The 23,336-nt window shown below is 39.0% G+C and overlaps 4 protein-coding genes across 8 annotated transcripts; 3 read left to right on the top strand and 1 right to left on the bottom strand.

Annotated features, from left to right (window-relative positions):
- Positions 1-556: 556 nt before the first annotated feature.
- Positions 557-8,378, bottom strand: LOC103999059 (zinc finger protein JAGGED). 5 transcript variants are annotated; one of them, XM_065084109.1, is made up of 6 exons: positions 8,186-8,378; positions 2,545-2,656; positions 2,391-2,450; positions 2,169-2,296; positions 1,650-2,073; positions 557-1,584 (listed from the first exon to the last, which is right to left on the bottom strand). In XM_065084109.1, the coding sequence occupies exon 6, from the start codon at positions 1,552-1,554 to the stop codon at positions 988-990; it is 567 nt and encodes a 188-aa protein (XP_064940181.1). In that variant the 5' UTR covers positions 1,555-1,584; positions 1,650-2,073; positions 2,169-2,296; positions 2,391-2,450; positions 2,545-2,656; positions 8,186-8,378; the 3' UTR covers positions 557-987. The 5 variants fall into 5 exon arrangements, with proteins under 5 accessions (XP_064940181.1, XP_064940179.1, XP_064940180.1 ...); XM_065084107.1 differs by having other exon boundaries at positions 557-1,573; XM_065084108.1 differs by having other exon boundaries at positions 557-1,568; positions 8,186-8,377.
- Positions 8,379-8,615: 237 nt separating this feature from the next.
- LOC103999058 (protein WHAT'S THIS FACTOR 9, mitochondrial) lies at positions 8,616-10,372 on the top strand. The gene has a single exon (XM_009420703.3). The coding sequence runs from the start codon at positions 8,689-8,691 to the stop codon at positions 10,075-10,077; it is 1,389 nt and encodes a 462-aa protein (XP_009418978.2). The 5' UTR covers positions 8,616-8,688; the 3' UTR covers positions 10,078-10,372.
- A 2,070-nt stretch (positions 10,373-12,442) lies between these two features.
- LOC103999057 (large ribosomal subunit protein eL15z) lies at positions 12,443-16,090 on the top strand. The gene is made up of 4 exons (XM_009420701.3): positions 12,443-12,574; positions 12,774-12,940; positions 15,374-15,571; positions 15,694-16,090. Exons 1-4 carry the CDS (start codon positions 12,571-12,573, stop codon positions 15,937-15,939), a joined length of 615 nt encoding a protein of 204 aa, XP_009418976.1. The 5' UTR covers positions 12,443-12,570; the 3' UTR covers positions 15,940-16,090.
- Positions 16,091-17,053: 963 nt separating this feature from the next.
- LOC135593813 (uncharacterized) lies at positions 17,054-23,154 on the top strand. Its single transcript, XM_065084104.1, has 6 exons — positions 17,054-17,283; positions 18,121-18,523; positions 20,405-20,490; positions 20,575-22,270; positions 22,407-22,608; positions 22,701-23,154. Exons 2-6 carry the CDS (start codon positions 18,157-18,159, stop codon positions 22,912-22,914), a joined length of 2,565 nt encoding a protein of 854 aa, XP_064940176.1. The 5' UTR covers positions 17,054-17,283; positions 18,121-18,156; the 3' UTR covers positions 22,915-23,154.
- Positions 23,155-23,336: the final 182 nt, after the last annotated feature.

Raw genomic sequence — 23,336 nt, 5'->3', positions numbered from 1 at the left:
AATATACTGTCACACAGTAGGTCCTATAATGAAAGGTAAGGCATCAAAGGAAAATGAATCCTGTAAAGTTTGTGTAGAGTAATCATGAACACAAATTTTTTTTTTCTTTTGTGGTAAAGGCCAACATTAAGAAGCTTGATATGAGATTAATCCATTATTTGGTTGCTAATACTTGGTGCTATGTAATCAGTATTGATTTATCTGTTCGATTAAGTATTGATATAACATCATATAGTTTTGGTATTGATATTTATCTATTACTAGGATGGATAAAAGTCCTATATGCCGAAAGTTACTAAGAGGTCACTGTGTCACCGTTGACAAACATATCATTCTTACAGTGCCTACAGCGCTGCACCATTCTTAGCACTGGAGTGTCGTCGTCTTCTTCCTCCAGCAAATAATTAACCGTACCACTCTCAATCATCCCTGCCACCCACATTGCCGCATACTCATCTCTCGAGTCTTGATGTCACGATCGAATTGTTTTTATTCGAATTAAATAGCAAGAACACACTTAAGATTTTAAGTATGTTCATGAGAACAACTTCTCCACTGGTTAGAATTGCCTTTGACATCTCTTTCCAATATCATGTCATCTCTACTTAAAACAGTTTTTTATTATACATGATCGAAAGATTCAAAGCATGAAGAGAACCTCTTTAGAGCCTTGATATCATCACAAGTTTAAGTAGCACTTGATGTAAGGACGGACCTCCAAAGGATTGGCCTATGAGCTACGATAGAGAGCAAGCGAGGGGAGACAATGATGTCAACAGTATCCACAATGCACGCATCCGTTGCCCCACCACCATATGACACGATGCCCACCCACATCACATGGCCGTGTCTTCTTCCCACTCCAACACCATCCCGCCGCCAACGCCCCCCCCCAGCTATAGCTCAGCCGTCGAGGCGCAGCCAAACCCCGGTGCAGCTCAACCGAAACGAGCAGTGAACTGATAACAGGTAGCAACAACGCAAACACTAGAGCCTCAACGACAGGTCGAGCTCGGCCGGGCCGTCGCCGTCGGCAGGGACGGCTGGGAGCTCCTGCGTAGGGTGGGACCCTCTCCGCCAGTTGAGCAGGTCGATGGTCTCGTCACCGCTCGCGGAGAGGTCCCCCGCGGCGCACATTGCCCTGCCGCTACTCACCGTCGCCAGCAGCGGGTGGTCGGCCGCGAACCGGGGGCCCCTGCGGGCGGGGCTGAAGCCGTCCGAGTGGCTGCCGAAGGAGTAGTCGGTGAGAGGAAGGTACCTGCACGCGTGGGACGCGATGGGAAGCGGCGGCGGAGGGACGGCGGTGGGGGCGACGGCGGTGGGCGCGAGGTAAAGGTAGGAGCTGCACCCGACGCTCCTCTCCTTCTTGTGGGCGTTCTGGTGGCCGCCGAGCGCCTGGGACTTGAGGAACTTCTTGTTGCAGAAGAGGCAGGGGAAGAGCTTCACGTACTTGGTCTCCTGATCGGAGGAAGGCGAGGAAGGGGCCAAGGCGAGCGACAGATCAAGGGGCGGCGGCTGTTGTGTCTCTTGAGGAGGAGGAGGAGGAGATTCCATCACACTCTCTGCAACTGGACTAGCAGAAGACTTCGGTGGGGGAATTAGCAGGTCATATACCATGAAAAGAGTGAACAGAAGAAGCAAGTCTCTACCTTCCCAAAAATGTCATATAATGTAGAGAAGTGTCTGCAACATCAAAGTCAACAGATCTTAGAGGTGGAAGGACTCCATCATTGGCAGAGAGAAGCAAATCCGCAGGTGAGTACAGCACCAAAAATAGGTTGGAACAGGGGACACAACAACAAACCCACACATGAGTTGCTTCCCCATCATTGAAATTAATACTAATGAGAAAGGTGAATCCAAGGCAAGGAATATACCTTTTTGTAGAGGGGTTCTGTGGTCAGGCCTTGCTTGGGATAGCTTTCCTTGGGTTGGATGCGTGGGGCAAACTGCCAAGCAACTGAGACCACGAAAAGAAGGGTGTGGAAGACACAGACAGAACTGCCCCATATTGCCCTTTCCAACTTGCAAAGAACACTGACACAGCTGCTGCCCACCACCTTCAAGTGCAGCCTACTAACACAAAATACACCCTAGATTACTGTACATGTCCAACTAATGCCACAAACAACATCCTTGCACAAGAATTAGCACATCAAGAACCCTACCTTTTGATTCGACATTCTCAGCTAACAACAGGGCAAACAAGAACTGGGGAGTGATAATGTTGAATCCAGCCGAGGAAGGCTGTAACAAAATGGAACCTGGAAACCCATCTGGAGATGAAAGATTGCACCTTCAAGTTGTCCAATATCCAACATGAGTAACTCGATCTACAGATATTAATATTAGAACAAACAAGAATTGGGGAGTGATAATGTTGAATCCACCTGAGTAAGGCTGTAACAAAATTGGAACCTGGAAACCCATCTGGAGATGAAAGATTGCACCTTCAAGTTGTCCAAGATCCAACATGAGTAACTTGATCTACAGATATTAATATTAGAACAAACAAGAATTGGGGAGTGATAATGTTGAATCCACCTGAGTAAGGCTGTAACAAAATTGGAACCTGGAAACCCATCTGCGAATGCAACATCAGGAGATGAAAGATTGCACCTTCAAGTTGTCCAACATCTAGAAAGAGTAACTTGATCTACAGATATTAATATTAGAGCAAGCAAGAATTAGGGAGTGATAATCTTGAATCCAGCTGAGTAGTGCTGTAAAAAATGGAACTCGGAAACACTTCTGTGAATGCAGTCCTTGGGAGATAATGGATTGAACCCATAAGTTGTCCAAGATAAAAAAAGAAAAAAGAGGTAACTTTATTCTATGGACCATAACAAAACAGAAAAGCTCTGTCAGCAACGCAGCAAGAATGCAAGAGACCGTACCCGCACATTTCGTTCTTAATGCTCCTCGATGGCAAATGGTCCTGCATGAATTATTGTGACGTACGGCTCTGCAGTTATGGTATTGTCTTTGATGGGACACTGTATGCTGGATATGTGCATACGAACTGCTACTATCAGACATGCCACCCACACAGACATTGACCTTTACTGGCATCCATGGGGAAATCCATGCAACAACAATCACACAAACAACAAACAACATAAACTAAATCTTGTAAGATTTTTTATTTTTTATGGAAGGACGATTCCTTCATGAAATACTCATATTTTGAATTTTTTTAAAAATATCTCCTCTTTAATTTTTTTTAAAAATATTTTAGATATTTTTAAATAATTTTTTTAATTTAAAAAAATCCAAAATATCTCTCAAAAAATTTCCTCCTAAAATTTTCAGTCTATTTTTTAATTAGTTTTCAACTCTCATAGTGTTTTTATTTGATTCGTTTATAGTATTCTTCAATAATATTTATAATATTTTATTAATATACTGAAAATATTATAAATGTTATTAAAAAACCATTATGAGAAACATCATATGGTATATCTTTAGTTGTCATTATTCATAAACCATTATAATATCATATTTTTAGGTTTATAATTCGTTTGATTGAGGTTAGAAATTTATTTAGATCATTTACAATGTTTTCAAGTAAACTTTGCAGTGTTTTTATTAACCATAACAAAAATACTGTAACAATCAAAATATTGTAATAGAGGAAACAAATTTTAAAGACAAAATTAGAGATACTGTTTGAGAAAAAGTAAAATGGGGGTAATGATTGAAAAAATACCTAAAATATGAGTATTTTCTAAAATATATCTAAATTAATTTCTAAAAAATTCTCTACGACGAAGAAAAAAAAAAGCAGTTTCAAAAGTTCACCAATATTAAGATTTATTTTGAGCATTTAACTTCATATCAAATGCTAGTTTAGGCTCAAATCATGAATAAAGATCTAAAACCTTTTAACAAGTATGAGATCACTATACTGTCTTCCAACCTCAATATGATTGTATGTATAATGACATCCACACTGGTGCTGAAAAAACGTCAGATATCAGTGCTGTGTTCAACTTGGCTACTTATACACAAGGGCTACCATTATGATCAAATAAGCAGAATTATGTGCTAACTATTTGCCAAAATATGCTAGCAAACAGATTAATTCCTCATGCAAATTCAAGGAGATATTCCGAAAACAGTTGCTTTAGAGTTCCAAATTTTGTTCAGTGGAAACAACATGGGTCAGTACAGTTAACAAGATTTATCCAGACCATCAAGAAATTGCCAAGATATGAACAGGCTGGCAAGTGTAGACCACAAAGATAAGGCCACTAAAGCCTGGCTGACAACAACAGGACTGTGCCTATGTTCTTTGTGAGATACACATGAATTTTTTGAAGTTATAGTGCAAGGTTATTGGCTACAAACAAAAGGATAATGCTACAGACAGGAGCCATATAAACAAACTATGAGCCAATTTTCACTGCTACTTGGTCTGCGGAATTGCAACGTGTGCAAGGACAATGCTTAATTTTTGAATACATACATGGCTCAAACAGATGTATATTAAAGTCATGGAAACACCCTGCAAGTCATAACGACAGTACTCAACCAACAAAGATTAGGAATAACAAAAGGAGCTGCAATTAACACTAGAACTGATTGGACAAAAAGTCATCTGTGCACATAACATAGACATGTTCATGAAGAGTGCCGAATGCTATTCACACTTGCACATGACATGGATAACAAGTCATATGACATGTATCTCAGAGAACTAGTCAAGAGTCCTTGGTTTTGGACTATTCAACGGAATCAAAATATCACAAAACCAATTGCCCATCTGTTCTCATAACAAGCTTTTGAACTAAGTTACTGCAGCATACTGTTCAAGCAATAAAAGGGTATACAGTACCAACCGATAAACATTTAAACTTATGTAAGGACTATCCTATAAACGACAGTAACATCTAGTCTAATAGATGCAGTATTATCTTCAGGTCTTCTATCTAATAGATCCCTGAGAAACAAACAAAAAATTGTGACTTCCAAATTTCCAAAAGAAAAGCTCATGAGATATCAGCACTTGATAAATTAGGTGTAAATGTTTTCACGTTTATGCAACCAAACCAACTAGTGTGGGATCTTCATCTATTTGACCTTCAAATTTTGCTTCTCAAACCACACAGCTGACATAAAGTTTTTTGGGTTTCCCCTGTTAAGATCATCTTAATCTTGTATCAGCCACAAGTTTTTATTGTCTTGAACCATGTCTTTCCAAACTCTTTGATCCTTTTGGCTAACAAATTATTTTATTTCAAAGAGTACCTAACAATTTAAGGCTTTCATGAGTAGAAGATTGACTAGAGGTTTTGTGAAAGGGATAGGGTATTTTTCAATTTAGAAAGAAAGATGTCCCGGTAAACGACAGATCTAGAAGAGAACATTGGATTTATGAAGAGAAGTGAGTTTCCAACATAGCCATTGGTCTTTCAGAATCAACAGTAAGTTTTTAATCTGAGTTTGCATGGAATTAAATAAATTTCTTTTTTGAACTCCATGATCCAAATTATAGAGACCAGGAAAAGAAAAGATAATGAATATTGACAAAGAAAAGCCATGATGGACAATTTCCCTCCAATACCAATTTGGTGAAGCAAAAGGCCCACGGTCACTGCAAGATGACTCTGGAGTGTAGCATTCCACATCAAGTTTCCACCAGAGGCAAAAGTATATAACCTTAAGACAATGTAGGATTCAATGCTTCGTAAGTACCAATTTATTGGACAACCAGCAAATCCTAGTGAGTCTGGTCATAGTTTCAGAAAACACACAAAATGCACATATCAAGTAGCAATCTCACTAAATAAGTTTATTCGTTTGGTTAAATCGAAAGAAGATGCTGTACACCATGTGCTATTACCAAGACATAAATGATCTAAAATCTTTTACCTTGCTACAGGTGCCAGTTCTACATAGCAACTCATGCATACTCTTGTAAGTTTTTCATAGGAAAAGGAAAGATAGAAGAAATCATTGATTGCAGCTGCTGTTCAAGCAATCAAAATTGAAGCTACAAAAGCTAATTACCAACTGACAACTAGCTATTTTCTATTTAGATATCAGGTATGCATATGGTAACTGTTAAGATAGCAAGCAAAAGATAAATAGATAGATAGATAGATAGAGAGAGAGAGAGAGAGAGAGAGAGAGAGATTACATCAACTTATTAGGAAAAAATCAGCAACTGTTCAGTTGTCTGTAGAGAATCGCCATGTGAGACTTAAAAGAAATAGATTCTCATGGTCGGCTCACATGTAGAGATAGATAGATAGATAGATAGAGAGAGAGAGAGAGAGAGAGAGAGAGAGAGAGAGATTACATCAACTTATTAGGAAAAAATCAGCAACTGTTCAGTTGTCTGTAGAGAATTGCCATGTGAGACTTAAAAGAAATAGATTCTCATGGTCTGCTCACATACAGTTACACTTTCAACTGAATCTTTGAAATTTTATCTGAACCACCTGAGAAGCACAAGAATTGCAGCTTCATGAGACTACTGTATTAAAGGAATAGTAGGTCCAGAATTTAGGTGATCCTCCATCATGTAACTTTCTCTTGATTAGTTATATGCAGATATACCACAATGCTTCTAGATACAAGCTCTCATTGAAAAATGACATTTAGCTGTCTAACAAGCTCTGTGTATGCAGATATACCACAATGCTTCTAGGAGCAAGCTCAGAATAAAAAATGAGATTCAGTTGACTAACATATAGTACATATGTCGTAGCTGCATCATTAATGGCCCAATTTAAAGCATTGCAGCTTGTACATGTGCTTATCTCACCACCTTAGATTTTGTTGAACTCCTGCCTCTATTAAGATTAACTCCATCATAATCTTAGAATATTTCTGAAGAAAGCAAAAGATCCTAGATTAATATTCCTAGATTAGTTGTAAGAAATAGTATCTTCATAGAAAAATCACAACATTTAATTGGTTAATTACATTCTTAAACTTTGTATTAATGAGATTGCCAACGACTCCATCTAATCCCATTCACCATACCACCTTGTAGTTGAAAATCCTCATTCACTATGACATTGCCCCAGCTAACATTTCCACCTACATGCAGATATACAACATATAATGCATATCTCGTAGCTTAGATTTCGTTAAACTCCTGCCTGAACTAAGACAAACTCCATCATATCTTAAAATATTTCTGAAGAAAGAAAAAGATCCTTGACTTATAATTCGTACAGCAGATGTAAGAAGTAATACTTTCATAGGAAAATCACAGCACTTAATTGGTTAATTACATTCTAAAGCTTAGTGTTAATAATACTCCCAACGACTCAATCTCATTTACCATATCACCTTGTGGTTCTAAACCCTCATTGGCTACGACATAGCCCAAGCTAACATTCTACCAACATGCTGCTATACCATAATGTTTCAGGGAAAAAGCTTGTATTCAAAAATAACATTCAGTTGTCTATCATATAATGCATATCACGTGACTTCATCACTAATGGTTCATTTTTAGTTTTCAGAAGTGCTTATCTCACTAGCTTTAGATTCCTTTTAACTCCTGCCTCCACTGAGATAAACTCCATCATAGTCTTAAAATATTTCTAAAGAAAGCAAAAGTTTCTAGATTTACTATTCCTAGCGAGGATGTAAGAAACAATATTTTCATAGAAAAATCACAAAATTTTTACATTCCTAAGCTTAGTGTTAACAGTTTTCCCAATGACTCCATTTAGCCCCATTCACCTTGCCACCTCGTGGTTCTAAACCATAATTCCATTCGACATTTCCACCTACATAAATTAAAGCAGAATCTTAGAACCTACTGTGTATATATCTAACAGAAAAGCATTGTGAATCTCATCTACTTTCATCCTACCACATCATAATCCGACCATTCGCCTTGGTACTATAGTAATACTTCATGGCAATTGATTTAGATTTGCGTCCATCTTTCCGTCAATCGTTACCTAATTTTTCACCAAAGGAAGTTCTATGTAAAGAAAAGGGGCAACTAAAATTTGATGAAGGCACATTCATGATTAAATACAGACAGCAACTTTCCCAATTCAGATGATCTAACTAACGTATAAGTGCGAGTAACTTAGAAGTCTTTGTATCAAAGCAAAAGAAATTAAGGATAAATCCTTAGAAGTGGATCAGAACGAGCAACTTCTCTATCTTCAAACCTTGTAATTGATACATCAGTGGGGCAATCGGGCAGTACCTTCCGCCACCAACGAAGTCGTCAGGTTGATACTCGGGGCGTCGCCGACGCGGCAGCGAGCGGCAAGCCCTACCTCACCACGATCCTCCGACAACCATGTAGCTTCCAACGCGATCTGCAGCCGACACGGCCGCAGCAGCGACGCAGGGTTTGAAGACGAGAAGGTCGGAGGGGCATACGGGTAGCCCGTCGGGAAAGTCCTCGGAGGGGATCAGAATAGTTATTATTGAGCTTTTAAAAATATTAATATTAATTTAAATTGAAACGTCTCCGTTGTACAATAAAATAAATAATTATTACAATTTTCAAATATTGTTTTAAGTAATTAAAATATTGTGTTAGGTATTAATATCGAGGACTTTTTGGTTCATGGGCTTCTTGGCCCATTCACGTTTCGGTCCAACTAAAACCCTTCTAAAACCCGGACCGGTAGCGTCGGCGGCCACGGCCTTGCTTCCATCAGGTCGAAACCAAGGAGGGGTCGAACCATTCCGCCGCCAACCATGCCGCAGCCGCCGCCCCTCTGCCGCCTCCTTCACCGCCTTCACCGCCGGCCACCCATCTCCCAGCCGCGGCGCGCCTTCGTCGACGCCCGGGTGAAGTGGATCCGCGACCGCGCTCTCGACCACGCCGTCGAGAAGGAGAAGCACCTCCAGCCCTTCCATGCCCTCAAGGACCTCCTCCTCTTCCCTTCCTCCGCTGCCTCTTCCTCCCCTTCCGGCCCTTCTTTCCCCCTCGCCTTCATCGCCTCCCGCGCTGCTGACCTCCGCCTCCCCTTCCGCCCCATCCGCTTCATCCGCCTCTTCCCCTCCGCCTTCATCGAGGAGCTTCCCCCTCCCGCCGCCGGCGCTCCCCCCCGCCCCGTCATCCGCCCCACCCCGGCGCTCCTCAGCCTGCACGACGACGAGCGGCGCGCTTTCGAGGCCGCCCGCCCTGACGCCGCCGACCGCCTCCTCCGCCTCCTCATGCTCGCTCCTCGCCGTCGTCTGCCCCTCTGCCTCGTTGACCGCCTCCGCTGGGACCTCGGCCTCCCCCGCGATTACGCCCGCTCCCTCCTCCCCGACTACCCCGACTACTTCCAGATCGTCCCCTCCACCACCGGCATCGGCGGCGCACTCGACCTCGAGCTCGTCTTGTACCGGAAGGACCTCGCCGTCTCCGCTATGGAGCGGTACGCCATGAAGACCGGCGGGTACAAGAAGGGGATGTCGCTCGCTTTCCCCCTTCACTTCTCTCGGGGTTTCGACCTGGAGAAGAAGGTGAGAAAGTGGTTGGATGAGTGGCAGAAGCTGCCCTACATCTCCCCCTACGAGGACGCATCTCATCTCGTGCCAAAGAGCGATCTTGCAGAGAAGTGGATGGTGGCAAAGCTGCATGAGGTGCTACACCTTTTCGTGCCAAAGAAGACGGAGAAGGAGAACCTGGTTCTGCTCGGAGAGCATCTCGGACTGTCACCGGGCTTTAGGAAGGTGATCACGCATCACCCGGGCATCTTTTACGTGTCCAATAAGCTGAAGACACAAACGGTGGTGCTCCGAGAGGCATATAGGAGAGATCTTTTGGTGGGTAAGCACCCACTGATGGGGTTGAGGTATCAATATATCCATCTCATGCACAAGGGGAAAGAGACAGATGCTAAGAAAAAGCATAGCAAGTCCAGAATTGGTGCTGCCCATGGCTCTATTGATAATGGCATCACAGCTGAAGACGAAGAAGGCGAGGAAGAGGATGATGAAGATGAAGATGAAGAGGAGGAGGAAGAGTTGTCAGCAGCTTCAGGTGTTGACACTGAGGATGAGAGCGATGATGAACATGTTAGTCAGTCTTCTACCATGGAACAAAGAGAAACAACTCGACATGGAACTAATAGGAGGGTTATGGTTTCTAACTGAATTTTGTCTTAGTTTATAAGGTGAAATGGAAGCATAAAATTTGCACAAGATATCAAGGAATGAGATATTCAAGGAGCTTGCCTGAGGTACACCGTAACAAAAATTGGCTTAAGAGTTTCTGAAAATAATGTGATGGAAGTAAGTGACTTGCTTAAATTTAACCGAAATCGACAGAGCCAAAAGCCTATCTATCAGGTGTAGAATTATTGTACACAATGTGATATCTTATCACACCATTGAAGTGTTTTATTATTATTATTATTGGCATCATTTATCAATATTAGGATTAGTACTACCTTTATGTTCCAAACTCTTGGGCCCTCTTTCATGCTTGATACTTGTGGAGACTTAGATTGGTTTATTGATTTTTCATCTCTGAATCTCTCAATTTATGTTGCATATTACCATCAAAATATGGTTGCTTACTTCTTTGGAATTCCAGTTATCAGCAGGAAATGTTTCTAGCTGATTAAATTGCTACATGCCTTAGATTGTCATTTTCTTTGACACCAATGGCCTGTGTTGCTTAATGCTCATTATGAACATGTTTTCACAGTGACATTAGATGTGATTAGCTTTTTGAAGCATGGTGAAACTTCAAGCTAATGCACTGTTTTGGATTTGTGCTTGATTGCTTTAGAAACATGACACAAATTTAGTACCAAAAAATAGGTTACCTAACCATTAGTGCAGAATAATAGTTACTCTTGTTTGGTTCTCTATTACCTCATCACCAACTGCTTCTTTTTTAACTTGACATTCTTTTACATGCACATTTTCATTTAGCCAGTTTTGTTATGCCTTGCTTTTTTTTTTCTCTAGAAACTTGATATGTGCTACCATTTAATGCTTGATTGATCATCAACATTTGTCCCTTTGAGAATTCTTTTTTGAATAAACATTATATTTTGCTTTTGAAAGAATTGCAAGAAGGCAATGCATGACAGTGGAGATTCTACTTGGTTACTGTATCAGATGAGCCCTGGCTACTGATTTGATCATGGTTGTAAAGGAGCCATGTTAATAATTTTAAAGCATCAAGCTTCGCAAGTTGTTCGACTAGCCGTTGAATCATCAAGATCCTTATGCCATCCATAGAAAGTGCTTATTTCTACTTCGACAATGGGTATCATTGGAGGCTATGTTAATTTGCAAGATAGATTCCATCTTACAGCTTATTATCTGCCATGTAAAATGTAAGAATGCTCTGCATGATGTTGACAAGGAAGCCCTAATCTGGTTAGTAATTATAGAAGCCTTGCAGTCTGTTTGATGGATGAGTTCAAACCTATCAGGTTAAATTCTACAAGGGGATCAAAGCAGGCAAGTTGACCTAGTTCAAGGTTTTGGTGACAGCAAGTGTGAATTATTTTTCTATCACCATCATAATATTGTTTTATTTTTTTATTCAAAATCATGCTAATTGTTCTGTTCATTGTTTTCCACTGTTGTCAAGCTGTTTAGACCAAGATTTTAGTCAAACATATCAAAGCATACACAACATGCAATGTTTCACAGCTCAATACAGGTTACAGGATTTTATCTTGATTAATCTTTAGTGAGTTGTGTGCTGCAATAAGGAAAAAAAACTATTCAGAATGATTTTTTTGTTTTTTCTTTGTTTTACTTTGAGAAGCAACATTGAACATGATTTGTTGAATGAACATCATCCTCCAAAACATTTAGAGGTTTGTAAATAACACATTTGCCTTTAAATTCTCTGATATAGCATATCGATATCCATCGATATTAAGATCCTTTAAGTTAATCCTTACCATGAGTAATAACTAGTTAGTGTTATTTTTGTTTTAGTTAAAAAATATTTAAATATCTAAATTATAAGTAATGGTTAAAATTGATAGCCAATTAGTTAGCATCTAATTAAACCATGGGTAACAAATCAAAATTCAATAATGAATATATCAGTTAAATAAGTAGATTATAAGTTAATCATCATCTTATTTCCTTTATATATATGTGAGAGAAATTAAATTTTAAAAAATAAAAAATTAAAATTATCTATAATAAATATGCTATTTTAAGACTTTAGGCATGTAGAAAAACCTTTTATTGAGTAGTGAATCTAAATTATTCACCTCCAATGACAGACACCGCACTGTTAGAAATCACTTGCATTAAATTATTTGTATATAATTTTTAAGGAAAAGATTTTGACGATAAAAAAACAAAAAATCCATTTTGAAGAATAATTTGACTAAAATCCCCATAAGTTAATCATGACCGTTCATCTTCGATCTCGCACGCGATTTAAGGACGCCTGGCTCGATCGTTGACGTCAACCCAACGCCAAACCCTAGAACAACGCGCGGATGAACGAACGGGTTGGATCACACATCCTGGATCCGACGGTGTATGTTCCTCCTACGTGGGACTTCGGTCTCGTCTATAAACCCGTCTCCCTCCTAACGAGAGCCGCCTCCGCCCACGCCGCCAAAACCCTAACCTCGACGACCGAAGATCCTCTTCGGAGCAATGGGTGCGATCTCCCGTTTTCTTTCTCTTCCCTACTTTCTTTGTCGTGTCGATTCTCGTTGGCTGCACAACGTTCATTCCTCGAATCCACTCGATCTCATGTTGTTGCCTCTCGGAATTTTTTAAAGTGATTCTTAGTTCGCTCATTGAAGATCTTTGGAAGCATTGGTTCATTGGGATGGTTTGTGGTGTGTTTTTTTTAGGGGCTTACAAGTATGTGTCGGAGCTGTGGCGGAAAAAACAGTCGGACGTGATGCGGTTCCTGCAGCGAGTAAGGTGCTGGGAGTACCGCCAGCTCCCGTCGATCGTCCGTGTCACCAGGCCGACGCGCCCCGACAAGGCCCGGCGCCTCGGTTATAAGGCCAAGCAGGTGGACGATTGCAGAAAATAAGAGGAAATTTTGTTTCTTTTAGTGCACATGATTGTCTCTGTTTTTATAGTTGAAGTGATTGATATATCTTTACGCTAGTTGACATTTGTGCCTTAATTTTCTCGGTAGTAACGGTGAAAAATAGCAACTTTAGGTGTCAGTTTCTGTTCCTGATCGCTAACTTTGTTAGGTGATTAGGTATGTTGCATACAAGTTCATTCTCTTTCCTTTCATAGTTTGCTGAAGGGAATAATTTGAGGTACCATATTTATCTCCCTTGACGCATTGAAGGTTCATGAAATATAGATGTTTGTATAGTTTGTTTCCAGAATATTTCATATCAAGCAGTCAAGAGTAGTTTCGTGGAGCTTTTTCTTAAGGCTGATCACTTAGTTATGCTAACTCATTGTGGTTGAAATGTTGGTCATATTTTATGGTTTTTCTCAAATTGCTAGATTTACTTGATTGTGTATATGATTGTGATCAAGAAGAGTTAAAGGGTATGTGATCAAAACCAACAAGATATAGGATAGAGTGCCATCACAAAAAATCATCAGATAGATGATCTAGGTCATTGACATGCCAAATAAATATGTGGTCTATATGGTATCTAGCTGTATGCACAGGTGCAGATGTATGACCACCTTGCATACAGTCAATACAGCCTCAATCTACAATATACCACCTGTATGGATTCTGCCCCCACATACATGGGGGCCACATAAGCATGGTTATTATTTTGTGCTTTCTTATTGATGTTTCTTTATTACTGTAATACCGTAATACATTATGTATGGTTGTATGATATTCATCGGTTGGACCTTTATCTATTCTTATTTCTGGTGTGTTTGATACCTTGAAGCCACGTTCCATGGTTGTTTTTGATACATGAGTCTTTTCACTGAAGTTTCTTTGATTGGACTAGTGTTTGAAATTCATAAAATGTTTGATTGCTTATATCTGTTAAATTATCTTTGGTGGGTGACATTATATGATATTGGTTACAATATATCATAGCTGGTAAAAGAATGTCTAGAAATTAAAAAAAAAAAGAATCTAACAACTTTGATGAACTTTTACTACTTTCTAGATGTTAAGGAAAAAACAAGCCATTATCACCATGTATTATTGTATCATACCTGTCCTTGTGGATATCACAGAATAATATTGGTCATCAGCCAGATGTGTATTAGTGGTGGGCACTGGTGTAGTGTTGGTCTTTGCAGACTGGTGTAAGCCAATAGCACACTCTTGGTTGTACCAGTATCTGGTTAAACTAGTATGTAGCTGTTGGTCTATGATTTAATTGTGAAAGTTTGGTTCGTTAGCTTGATCATTGAAGCATGATTGATGGGTTTTTGTCACTTTTTCATTGTATCCTTGGGGCTGGAGTCTAAGTCGATCAGTATATGTCAGGCATATGATGGATTAAGTTGTTCTAGATGTCTGCAAGTGGCTGAGAATATATTGTGATACATGATTGATCTTTTGTCACGAAAAAGGCTCTTCTTTCCATCTTAAATCTTCACTTTGTTCTATCTTCCGGTTAAATGATTTAGTTCTGTAATTAGAGAAACATAAACTGGTTGCTTATTAGAACAAATTTACTAGACTAGTTGTTTATAATTTTGGCTTCATGATCAAAAAGAAGATTCTGCAACATAAAGAACAGCATCAACTATGTGAGATTGGGTAAACAACACTGAAAAATAGGATTACAACTTGATTAACAAGATGAAGAGTGGATCTTGAAAGACATGTGAAAGGATCAGAGAATGGCCCTAGATTAGCATTCAATAATATGATGATTGATGAAGCCATGATGTAGCTTTTTGGATATTAACAATGATGATAATATTACTGTCATGAAATGAATGTATGTGTATATCTTTTACATGAACAGAAGATTCTCTATTGTTAGATCAGCTATGGATGTTTCATCTAGCAAGAGTTTCACTAAAGTTATAGGTGATTTAGGTATTGATCAGTTAATCCTTAAATCAAATTGTATTTTTTTATGATTTCTAGCAGCTCTGGACATCAAATAATCAGGATGTCTACTGCATAGAGTATGGATCTGGTTTGCTAAATCTTATAGATGAGGCTTTGATTGACACATTCATCTTCAAGTGCATCACATGAATAAAAGTTCTTATCATTTAGACTTTAGAGTGCAGCTTCTACATTTCAGACTGATCATACATAGTGGGTAAGCTGTGGATTTTGTCTTGACCATCTGGCACTGGTAGATACATATTTCTAGGCTTATAGTGAACGACAGGTTATTCCAATTGTATTTGGTTGTATGTTCTCACGCATTCATTATGTTTATTCTATAGGTGTTTTAGCTTTCTTGCATCAGGGTGACCTTGTTGCACAGCTGCTGTTCTGAGTTGATGCCTCATTATTTAAATTGTTTTTCCTAACATGCAGGGATATGTGATTTATCGTGTTCGTGTTAGACGTGGTGGCAGAAAGAGACCAGTGCCTAAGGGTATTGTCTATGGAAAGCCAAAGCATCAGGGTATCACTCAGCTGAAATTTCAAAGAAACAAGAGGTCAGTTGCTGAGGAGAGAGCTGGAAGAAAGTTGGGAGGGTTGAGGGTGGTTAATTCTTACTGGGTGAACGAGGTTAGATGAATTGTCAGTTTATGCTTAACGGTCATTTCTTTTTCTCTTGTCTATGTATGTTCACATGTACCCTACATATTCTGAATTTTGATAATACCTCTCACTACCTTGGTATTTTACAGGACTCAACCTACAAGTATTATGAGATTATCCTTATTGACCCAGCTCACAGTGCAATCCGGAATGACCCCAGGATTAACTGGATCTGCAAGGGTGTTCATAAGCATCGGGAGCTTCGTGGTCTCACTTCTGCTGGCAAGAAGTATCGTGGCCTTCGTGGCAAGGGCCACCTGCACCACAAGGCTAGACCATCTCGCAGGGCAACCTGGAAGAGGAACCAGACATTGTCTCTCCGCCGTTACCGTTAGAAACTTTGATTGTCGGTTTTACCTCGGACTTTGTTTGTTCAAAACTAGGAACTCGAGTTGTCCATTTGATTTGGGAACTTATTTCGGTGCTTGTTCTAGAACCATGTATCGCAGTGATACTTTCCTTTCATCAAAGGCAGTTCTTTTTCCATTGCTTGAGAAATTTTGAGCCCCTGCAATTTTATCCTTGGAGTTAGTTCAGTTCAGTTGCCTTTTAGGATATGTACCATTTTTTCTTTCTATCTTGGCAAATTAATCTATTTCATATGTCCTGAGTCTGGAAAACAAGGTATGGAAAGACTTCAGATTAGTTCAACAGATGATTCTTTCCAGAATCATGAGCTCATGGGTCCAAAATCAAGACCCAGTCTTGACATTTATCAGGTGTTATAGTTCATTATTTTTACTTGGCATTGGATACCCATCACATTATGGCAGGTTGGTTTTCTGTATTGGTATAGGTGGAGGCTTTCTCCAAGTGACAAAACACCTACATCTGTATACAGTATAATTGTTATGAAAAATTGGAATTATATATATATATATCTTTTTATTAAGATAATATATAATGATTGCACCTACCACTTGCAAATGTACGTGTCCGTAGAAGTCTGATCATCATTAATACTATCACATTTGGGATATTAATATTAAGGTATGAACAATCAATACATTTGCCTTGTAGTAGTGATTAATTTAGAGTCTTAAATCACTCCAAAATTAAAACCAATTGATGTACGAAACGTTGCTACTTGTTTTTTTGGTATGTGATTCTTTTATGTTTATGTAGAGAAGTTGCATAGATTAAATTTAATATTGTTCTAATAATTCAGGAAAAATGATCCAAATTCTAAGGTATGCACAAATCTCAAAGCAGTATAATACGATCTCAGGTGTTTAGCAATCTTGATGCGGCACAAAAAGCAGGTTTTGGTGGCCTTCGTAGACCACATCGCATTAATAGCGCCGATACGTAACGGCCAAAATGAGACCCCCAACCCTCCCCCCCCCCGATTGAGACGGCTATATATAACGGGCGTCTGCCCCCGTTACGAGTGGCCAGAACAAGGGTTTTTATCGGGCCTTTTTCACGGGCGCAATTCGCCACCGTCCCGCCCCCAAACCGGCATCGCGGGAATCCGATCTCGTCGCGTCAAATCGGAAACCCCGATTCGTCGTTTGATGATGACATGATGCGCGTCTCGTGTCAAGGTACCGCTCGATCGGGCTCGGCGTGATCGCCCCCGTTTAAGGGGAGGTCGAGCGGAGAGCGGCAGCGGAGGAGCGGGAGGAAGAGGAGGAGAAGCGCGAAGGGCCCCGGCTCCCTTCTCGCTTCCGACACCGGTTAGCTTCTGTTACTTCGTTTCGGAATCGATCGATGGAACGGAGTCGGAAACCGGCTTTCTCTGTCTCGCCTGTTATATTTCTTTTCAGATGAATCTCATGTCGCTTTTTGATGAATTTAATTGTGTTACAGAGCTTCATAACATAAAAAAAATATCTTGGTTAGAGATAACGATCTAATTCTACAATCTTTTATCCCCATTGTGATTAAAAACTGGAATGTACGACTTTTAACCGGGGTTTAATGCTTGTTTGTTTGCTTACTGTACTTTCTTCACTCTGCATCCATAAAAGGTCTCTTTTGATGATATTGGTGATGATCCTTAATACTCATAGTCATGGCTTTCAAATTTCAATCATCATAATTATGTGGCCAGACACATTATGATCGCCTCAAATGAAGAAAATGAATTGAACTTGCGTTTGTATAATATAATTGGCGTCAATCTTGTTTTAGTATCCTAGTTTTCGAAATACCATCAGCTCAGGAGCTGTTGTGCTCGAAGTATTGGATGAGAAACTAGAGGAACATTTTGTGTGGTTTCCACTGCTTAGATTTTAGTTCCAACTTCAGTTGCCAATAGATTTGCATGTCAACCATTATATTATGTCATGTGGAACATCTGAAGCTGTCATTTTTTAGACATTTAAAACCTTGGGTTTTTGCAAACTAGTTGGACTAATGCTTCAAATTTGTAGATAAATTAGTGATGTTTAAGAAAAACAATATAAATAGAGCATGAACCATTCAGTGTCTAATCGTGTGTTACTTTTTGAGTTTACTTGCCTTCATGATTATTAGTCTTTAGATGATTTTTTTTTTTTTTTTTTGTACAGGAAAGGTATTGCGGGATTCTTGGTTTAGGTAAAAGAATGCCTCGACCACCGGACATAGGGTGGCAATATGGTACCATGATAGGTGGCCATAGACATCATGTCCAATGTAACTATTGTCATAGGATCATGATTGGAGGTATTACACGTTTTAAGAAACACTTGGCAAGCAAAAGAGGAGAAATCAAGGGTTGTGATGCCGTTCCGAAAGAAGTAAGGGAGATAATAGCGCATCATCTAGCAACACGAAAACTGAGAAGGCCGAACAAAAGAAGACGAAAGACAGCTGAGGGAACTTCTTCAGCACCAATTTCTACTAATTATAGTGTGGAATCAGATGCATCAGATCCGGACATGACACATGCTAGACAAGGAGTATTGACCTTTAATGAAGCAGAAGTTCATTGTATGATACTGTCTTTTTATCTTTCTCCTTTTTTGTAGTTTCATATATTACTTGGATTTGTGCACTGGTCAATATTTTAAAAAATGCAAATCCAGATTGTATATTAGCTACTTGCAATCATAGAAGAATATGAATTTATTTCCTATTCTTTGACATTCAGATGAACAATAAGGAAAAATGACTAATTGGGTAATGTTAATAACATGTTTGGTTTGATTTTTTTTTTTAATATTAGGCTTATAGTAATGCTTTTGTTTATTATCATTTATTGTTAATTTCTGTCGATAAATGTTATGTTTGGTTAAATTATTGCTGTTTTTTGGACAATTGAATTCGCCACCGATTGGAGTCAGTATGTGTAGTGGGATATGCGGTAGTCAAAGAGAGCATTTTTAGCTTGAGACATGAAAAGTTGGGGTGAATTGTATGACATAAAAAAGTGGAAAAAAATGTATAAGGCTATGGTCTCAGTCCAAATATTTTTAGTTCCTCTGTCTCTTGTTAGGTTGCTTGCTTTCTCTTGTGACACTTCTTAGTTGCCTTATCTGTATGTTGACTTTTGCCCTTTGCTGCACCCAAACAACCACTTCTCCAGTACCAACCTCGTATTTGTTCCAGTATAATACTTTTCTCTAGTGCAATAATAAAAAACTCTTCTTTCTAGTCTCACCAATGTTTATTTCCTCTTAAGATAACATTTTTTTTAACGTATTAAACACTTGTTAATATAATGTTTAAGTATTTCATAGTTCATACAGTATCCTTACAAGTTCTATTCATAGGGTCCCATTCTTAGATAGCTTAAAAACACACGTTTCCAATTAGGTTTTATAATGATCTTTACAGAAAAGGAAAATAACCAAAAAAAATTATGGAAGTGTGTATATGAATATTTCCTAATACATTAACTACTTGGATAAATTGGTCTTAGTTTAGTGACTTTAGTATAATGCCACCACATAGGAAGCTAGACATGTGTGAGATAAGAGGTTGCTAGAGTTTGTTTTTTGCCATTGTCCCTTTTGAGTTAAAAGGCAGCATGATTCTTTGCTTGTACACCATTTAAATGTTTTCTTCTTGCATGTCAATTTGATGATAGAATTTTTAGAACACGTGGAGTGACAAAATTAAGTTTGCCCCATATGTGGATCAGCACAGACTTTTTCACCTTGGCAAATTAGGTTTAGATCAGCACAGATAATACAATATGATCTCAAAATTTTCTCACCTACTTTGTCTGAAAGATAAATTTTAACGGTTTTGCTTTCATAAGCTAGTTTTCATATGCGAGCTACCGGATATCAATTTTCATATCATGCTATTAAGAACACATTATGTGCCGTTTCATCATAATTTTCAATTTTGAAGGTTTTGCTTTCATAAGCTAGTCCTCATATACTAGGCACTAGATATCAGCTTCATGTCATGCTACTGAGAACATAGCATGTTTTTTCCCAAGTTAGTACATGTGTCTATGTTTGAACACATATAATCAAACATCTCCAAGCATATTTATGCTTATTCATATGTATATTCATTATTTAACAAGTGATGATTATGTTATGCATTCTTTGCATTGCATCTATGAAAGTATGATATCGTGAATTCATGGTATTCCAGACGTCATACCTGTCAAAATATAGCTGTCATTATTGTAATTATATATTCAATTATTAGTCTTTGTTTTCCAGTCAAATTAGATGGATTTTCTGTTCAATTGTTTCTGTCAGAAATAATGTTAGCCTCTCTAGGAAAAATTAATATATAATTCTTAAAGCTTCTGGTCTCTGTTCAGTCTTTTTCAATTAGCCTACTATGACATATGGTTCCTTGTCTATATGACTTGTTTCTTTCTCTTTTTTTCCTTTTCATGTGATGCAGCTCAAAGAACATCTGAGCAACAGTTTGAGATTGGGACAAGGGGTTTCATTGATGCCTTTTCATGTATTCAATATAAGGATGAGCAAGTATGTTCCTTAGGATGCTTGATCTATCTTTCGGTTGGATTATTTTGTTAATTATTTGTTCTCTTGCATTTTGAATTCTTCAAGGATTTCATGCCTACTAGAGCCACTGATATTGGATGGGCTCATGGTGCAATGGTCAATGGGGATCGACAAAAGATAGAGTGCAAATATTGCCACAAGATAATCTTAGGTGGTGGAATTTCTCGTCTTAAACAACATCTAGCGGGAGAAAGAGGTAATATAGCACCATGTGACCAAGTACCTGATGATGTCAAAGCACAAATGCAACAACATCTAGGCTTTAAGGTTTTGGAAAATTGTAATGTCCAGCAGAACACAGAAGAATATAATGGTGATGCTCTTAAAGTGACTCCGATTTCTCCAACAGCTGCTTCTCATAGGAGACGAGGGAAGGATGAAGGATATTCCAAAAAGAGAAAGAAAGTGGAGATGTTACGCAGTCCACAGGGCTCAACATTCCCTCTGTCTACATTGCAACTTTCTTTTGCTTCACAAGAAATCATAGACCAAGCTGATATTACGGTTGCAAAATTCATGTATGAATCTGGCATACCACTAAGTGCAGCCAATTCAGTGTATTTTCAGAGAATGGCAGATGCTATCGCTGGTGTAGGGCCTGGCTACAAAATGCCTTCGCATCATTCCCTCAAAGGTAAATTATTAAGTAGATGTACCACTGATGCAGAAGAAATCAGCAAAGAGCTTCGTAAGTCATGGGAAGTGACGGGCTGTACTGTCCTGGTTGATAGGCTGATGGATACAGCTGGTCGGTCCATAATTAACTTTTTTGTTTATTGTCCAAAAGGAACAATGTTTCTCAAGTCAGTAGATGTATCCCAGATTGAGACTTCCTTGGAAGGCCTTGTCCATTTATTTGAGAGTATCATTCAAGATGTTGGCCCTGGAAACATAGTACATTTCTTATCGGATAGTGCACCCTGGTATAAAGCTGCAGGAAAGGTGCTAATGGACAAGTATAAAACCTTTTTTTGGAGTGTCTGTGTGAACCATTGCATTGAACTAATGTTTAAAGGCTTGAGTGAAATGGATGAAGTATATGGTGTAATTGCCAAGGCAAAGAAAATCACTCAGTTGATTTATAATGATGCATGGCTCCTTAATTTGTTGAAGAAGACTACTGAAGGAAGAGATTTAATTCGACCTGGCATGACACAGTCTATAACAGACCATCTAACTTTACAGAAAATATTTTCTCTCAAAGACGCTCTTCAGCAGATGTTCACTTGTGACTCCTGGGAGGAGTCGGTGTTGTCTAAGCAAAAGTTAGGAATGGGTGTAAAGAACATTGTATTTGATTTGCAGTTCTGGCAATCATGTGCAAATATCATAAAGGTCTCAGAACCCCTTGTGAGAGTTCTACACCTTGGAGATGGTGGAGAAAGGCCTTCTATGGGATATACATTTGATGCATTTGAAAAAGCAAAAAAGGATATCATATTGGCATTTGATAACCAGGAATCTGAATATTTGCCATATTTGGGGGTCATAAATCGTGTACATGATGAATTTCACAGCCCCCTGCATGCTGCTGCTTATTATCTTAATCCCTCCATCTATTATAACACCAGATTTTTTATTACCAATGTTATTCAGAAAGGCTTGCTTGATTGTATTGAGACATTAGAGCCTGATCTGACTGCCCAAGATAATATTACAAAGCATAAATCTTTTTATGAAGATTCTCTAGGAGACTTTAGTCGACCATTGGCTTTAAGGGGAAGAGAATCACTGCCTCCAGGTAAGTTTGGTTTCTATTTTGTTGATAATTTACCGGAACATAAATTTCTTTACTACCAATAATTCAAGTGAAAAATATGTTGCGTAAGGTTTTGATTTTCCAAAATTAATCATTGCTTGAAAATTTTTGTTTCCAGCTGCATGGTGGTCTATGTATGCATCAGATTATCCAGACCTACAGCGATTTGCCGTTAGGATCCTAAGCCAGACATGCCGCATGCCTACATTCAGGAGGAACTGCTACATCAATGAATATGCCCATTCAAGTAAGAACAGATTGGAACGTGCGAGGTTGAATGACGCTACTTTCGTCCACTATAACTTGCACCTTCAAGAAGGGTTAGTTCCAATGCATGTGTTTACTTAATAATTCTATTTCATGCTGGAGCAAAAAACGAACTAACTAATCTCACATATCCGTATTTGACCAGACAACCAGTGGCAACAGAAAGCAAGGGCTTGATAAATGGCGAAAATGACCTGCTCAGCATAAGCAGCTACGATGCAGGAGATTGGATCGATGATCCTGGAATACTTGAGGTAGAAGGTATCAACTTGTTAGATGTCACTCTACCTGGTGGACCACTACCTGTGATCGATAAAGCTGGCAATACAAGTGATGGTAATCTTGTTATTGACGATTGATCCACAAATCAGCTTGTGAACGATAAATGATGCAAACATAGAAAAGGCGCCACTGCAGCTGTAGTTCAGTGTATGTTAGCAATACATGAGGGGGTATATTTCGCAGCCCCGAGTTTGTATGACTATATATCAAATGAATTGTATTTTTGGAGAAGGGTTTTCCGCCCAACTACTGTTGTAAATAACTACTTCAGATCACAAGTTCCATATAATTGTTATCGATGCACTGGATGTATATAACCGTGCCAGTGCAGCTGCATTGACTTTTTGGTGATTGCCACACTAGAAAATGCTGCATATTTGACATCACTCTCCATTTATGTGCATTACAGGATGTTCAATCACAAGGTTCATGGATTGAAAATGGTTGAGCAAATAAAAAATGCTGATGTAATGACATTGACTCTATATGATATCATCAC

This window comes from Musa acuminata, chromosome BXJ1-9 (assembly GCF_036884655.1).
Source record: "Musa acuminata AAA Group cultivar baxijiao chromosome BXJ1-9, Cavendish_Baxijiao_AAA, whole genome shotgun sequence".
Lineage (NCBI taxonomy): Eukaryota > Viridiplantae > Streptophyta > Magnoliopsida > Zingiberales > Musaceae > Musa > Musa acuminata.
The sequence above is the reverse complement of the archived record's forward strand: the minus strand, read 5'-3'. Positions and strand labels throughout refer to the sequence as shown.

What these genes read in the sequence shown, in the direction of transcription:
- LOC135593813 (XM_065084104.1), top strand. Translation starts at nt 18,157, where the DNA reads ATGCCTCGACCACCGGACATAGGGTGGCAATATGGTACCATGATAGGT. An exon ending in TAATGAAGCAGAAGTTCATT is followed by an intron (nt 18,524 to 20,404) that starts GTATGATACTGT and finishes CATGTGATGCAG; the next exon opens with CTCAAAGAACATCTGAGCAA. An exon ending in TTCAATATAAGGATGAGCAA is followed by an intron (nt 20,491 to 20,574) that starts GTATGTTCCTTA and finishes GAATTCTTCAAG; the next exon opens with GATTTCATGCCTACTAGAGC.
- LOC103999058 (XM_009420703.3), top strand. Translation starts at nt 8,689, where the DNA reads ATGCCGCAGCCGCCGCCCCTCTGCCGCCTCCTTCACCGCCTTCACCGC.
- LOC103999057 (XM_009420701.3), top strand. An exon ending in TCGGTTATAAGGCCAAGCAG is followed by an intron (nt 12,941 to 15,373) that starts GTGGACGATTGC and finishes CCTAACATGCAG; the next exon opens with GGATATGTGATTTATCGTGT. An exon ending in ATTCTTACTGGGTGAACGAG is followed by an intron (nt 15,572 to 15,693) that starts GTTAGATGAATT and finishes GGTATTTTACAG; the next exon opens with GACTCAACCTACAAGTATTA.
- LOC103999059 (XM_065084106.1), bottom strand. Translation starts at nt 1,617, where the DNA reads ATGGTATATGACCTGCTAATTCCCCCACCGAAGTCTTCTGCTAGTCCA.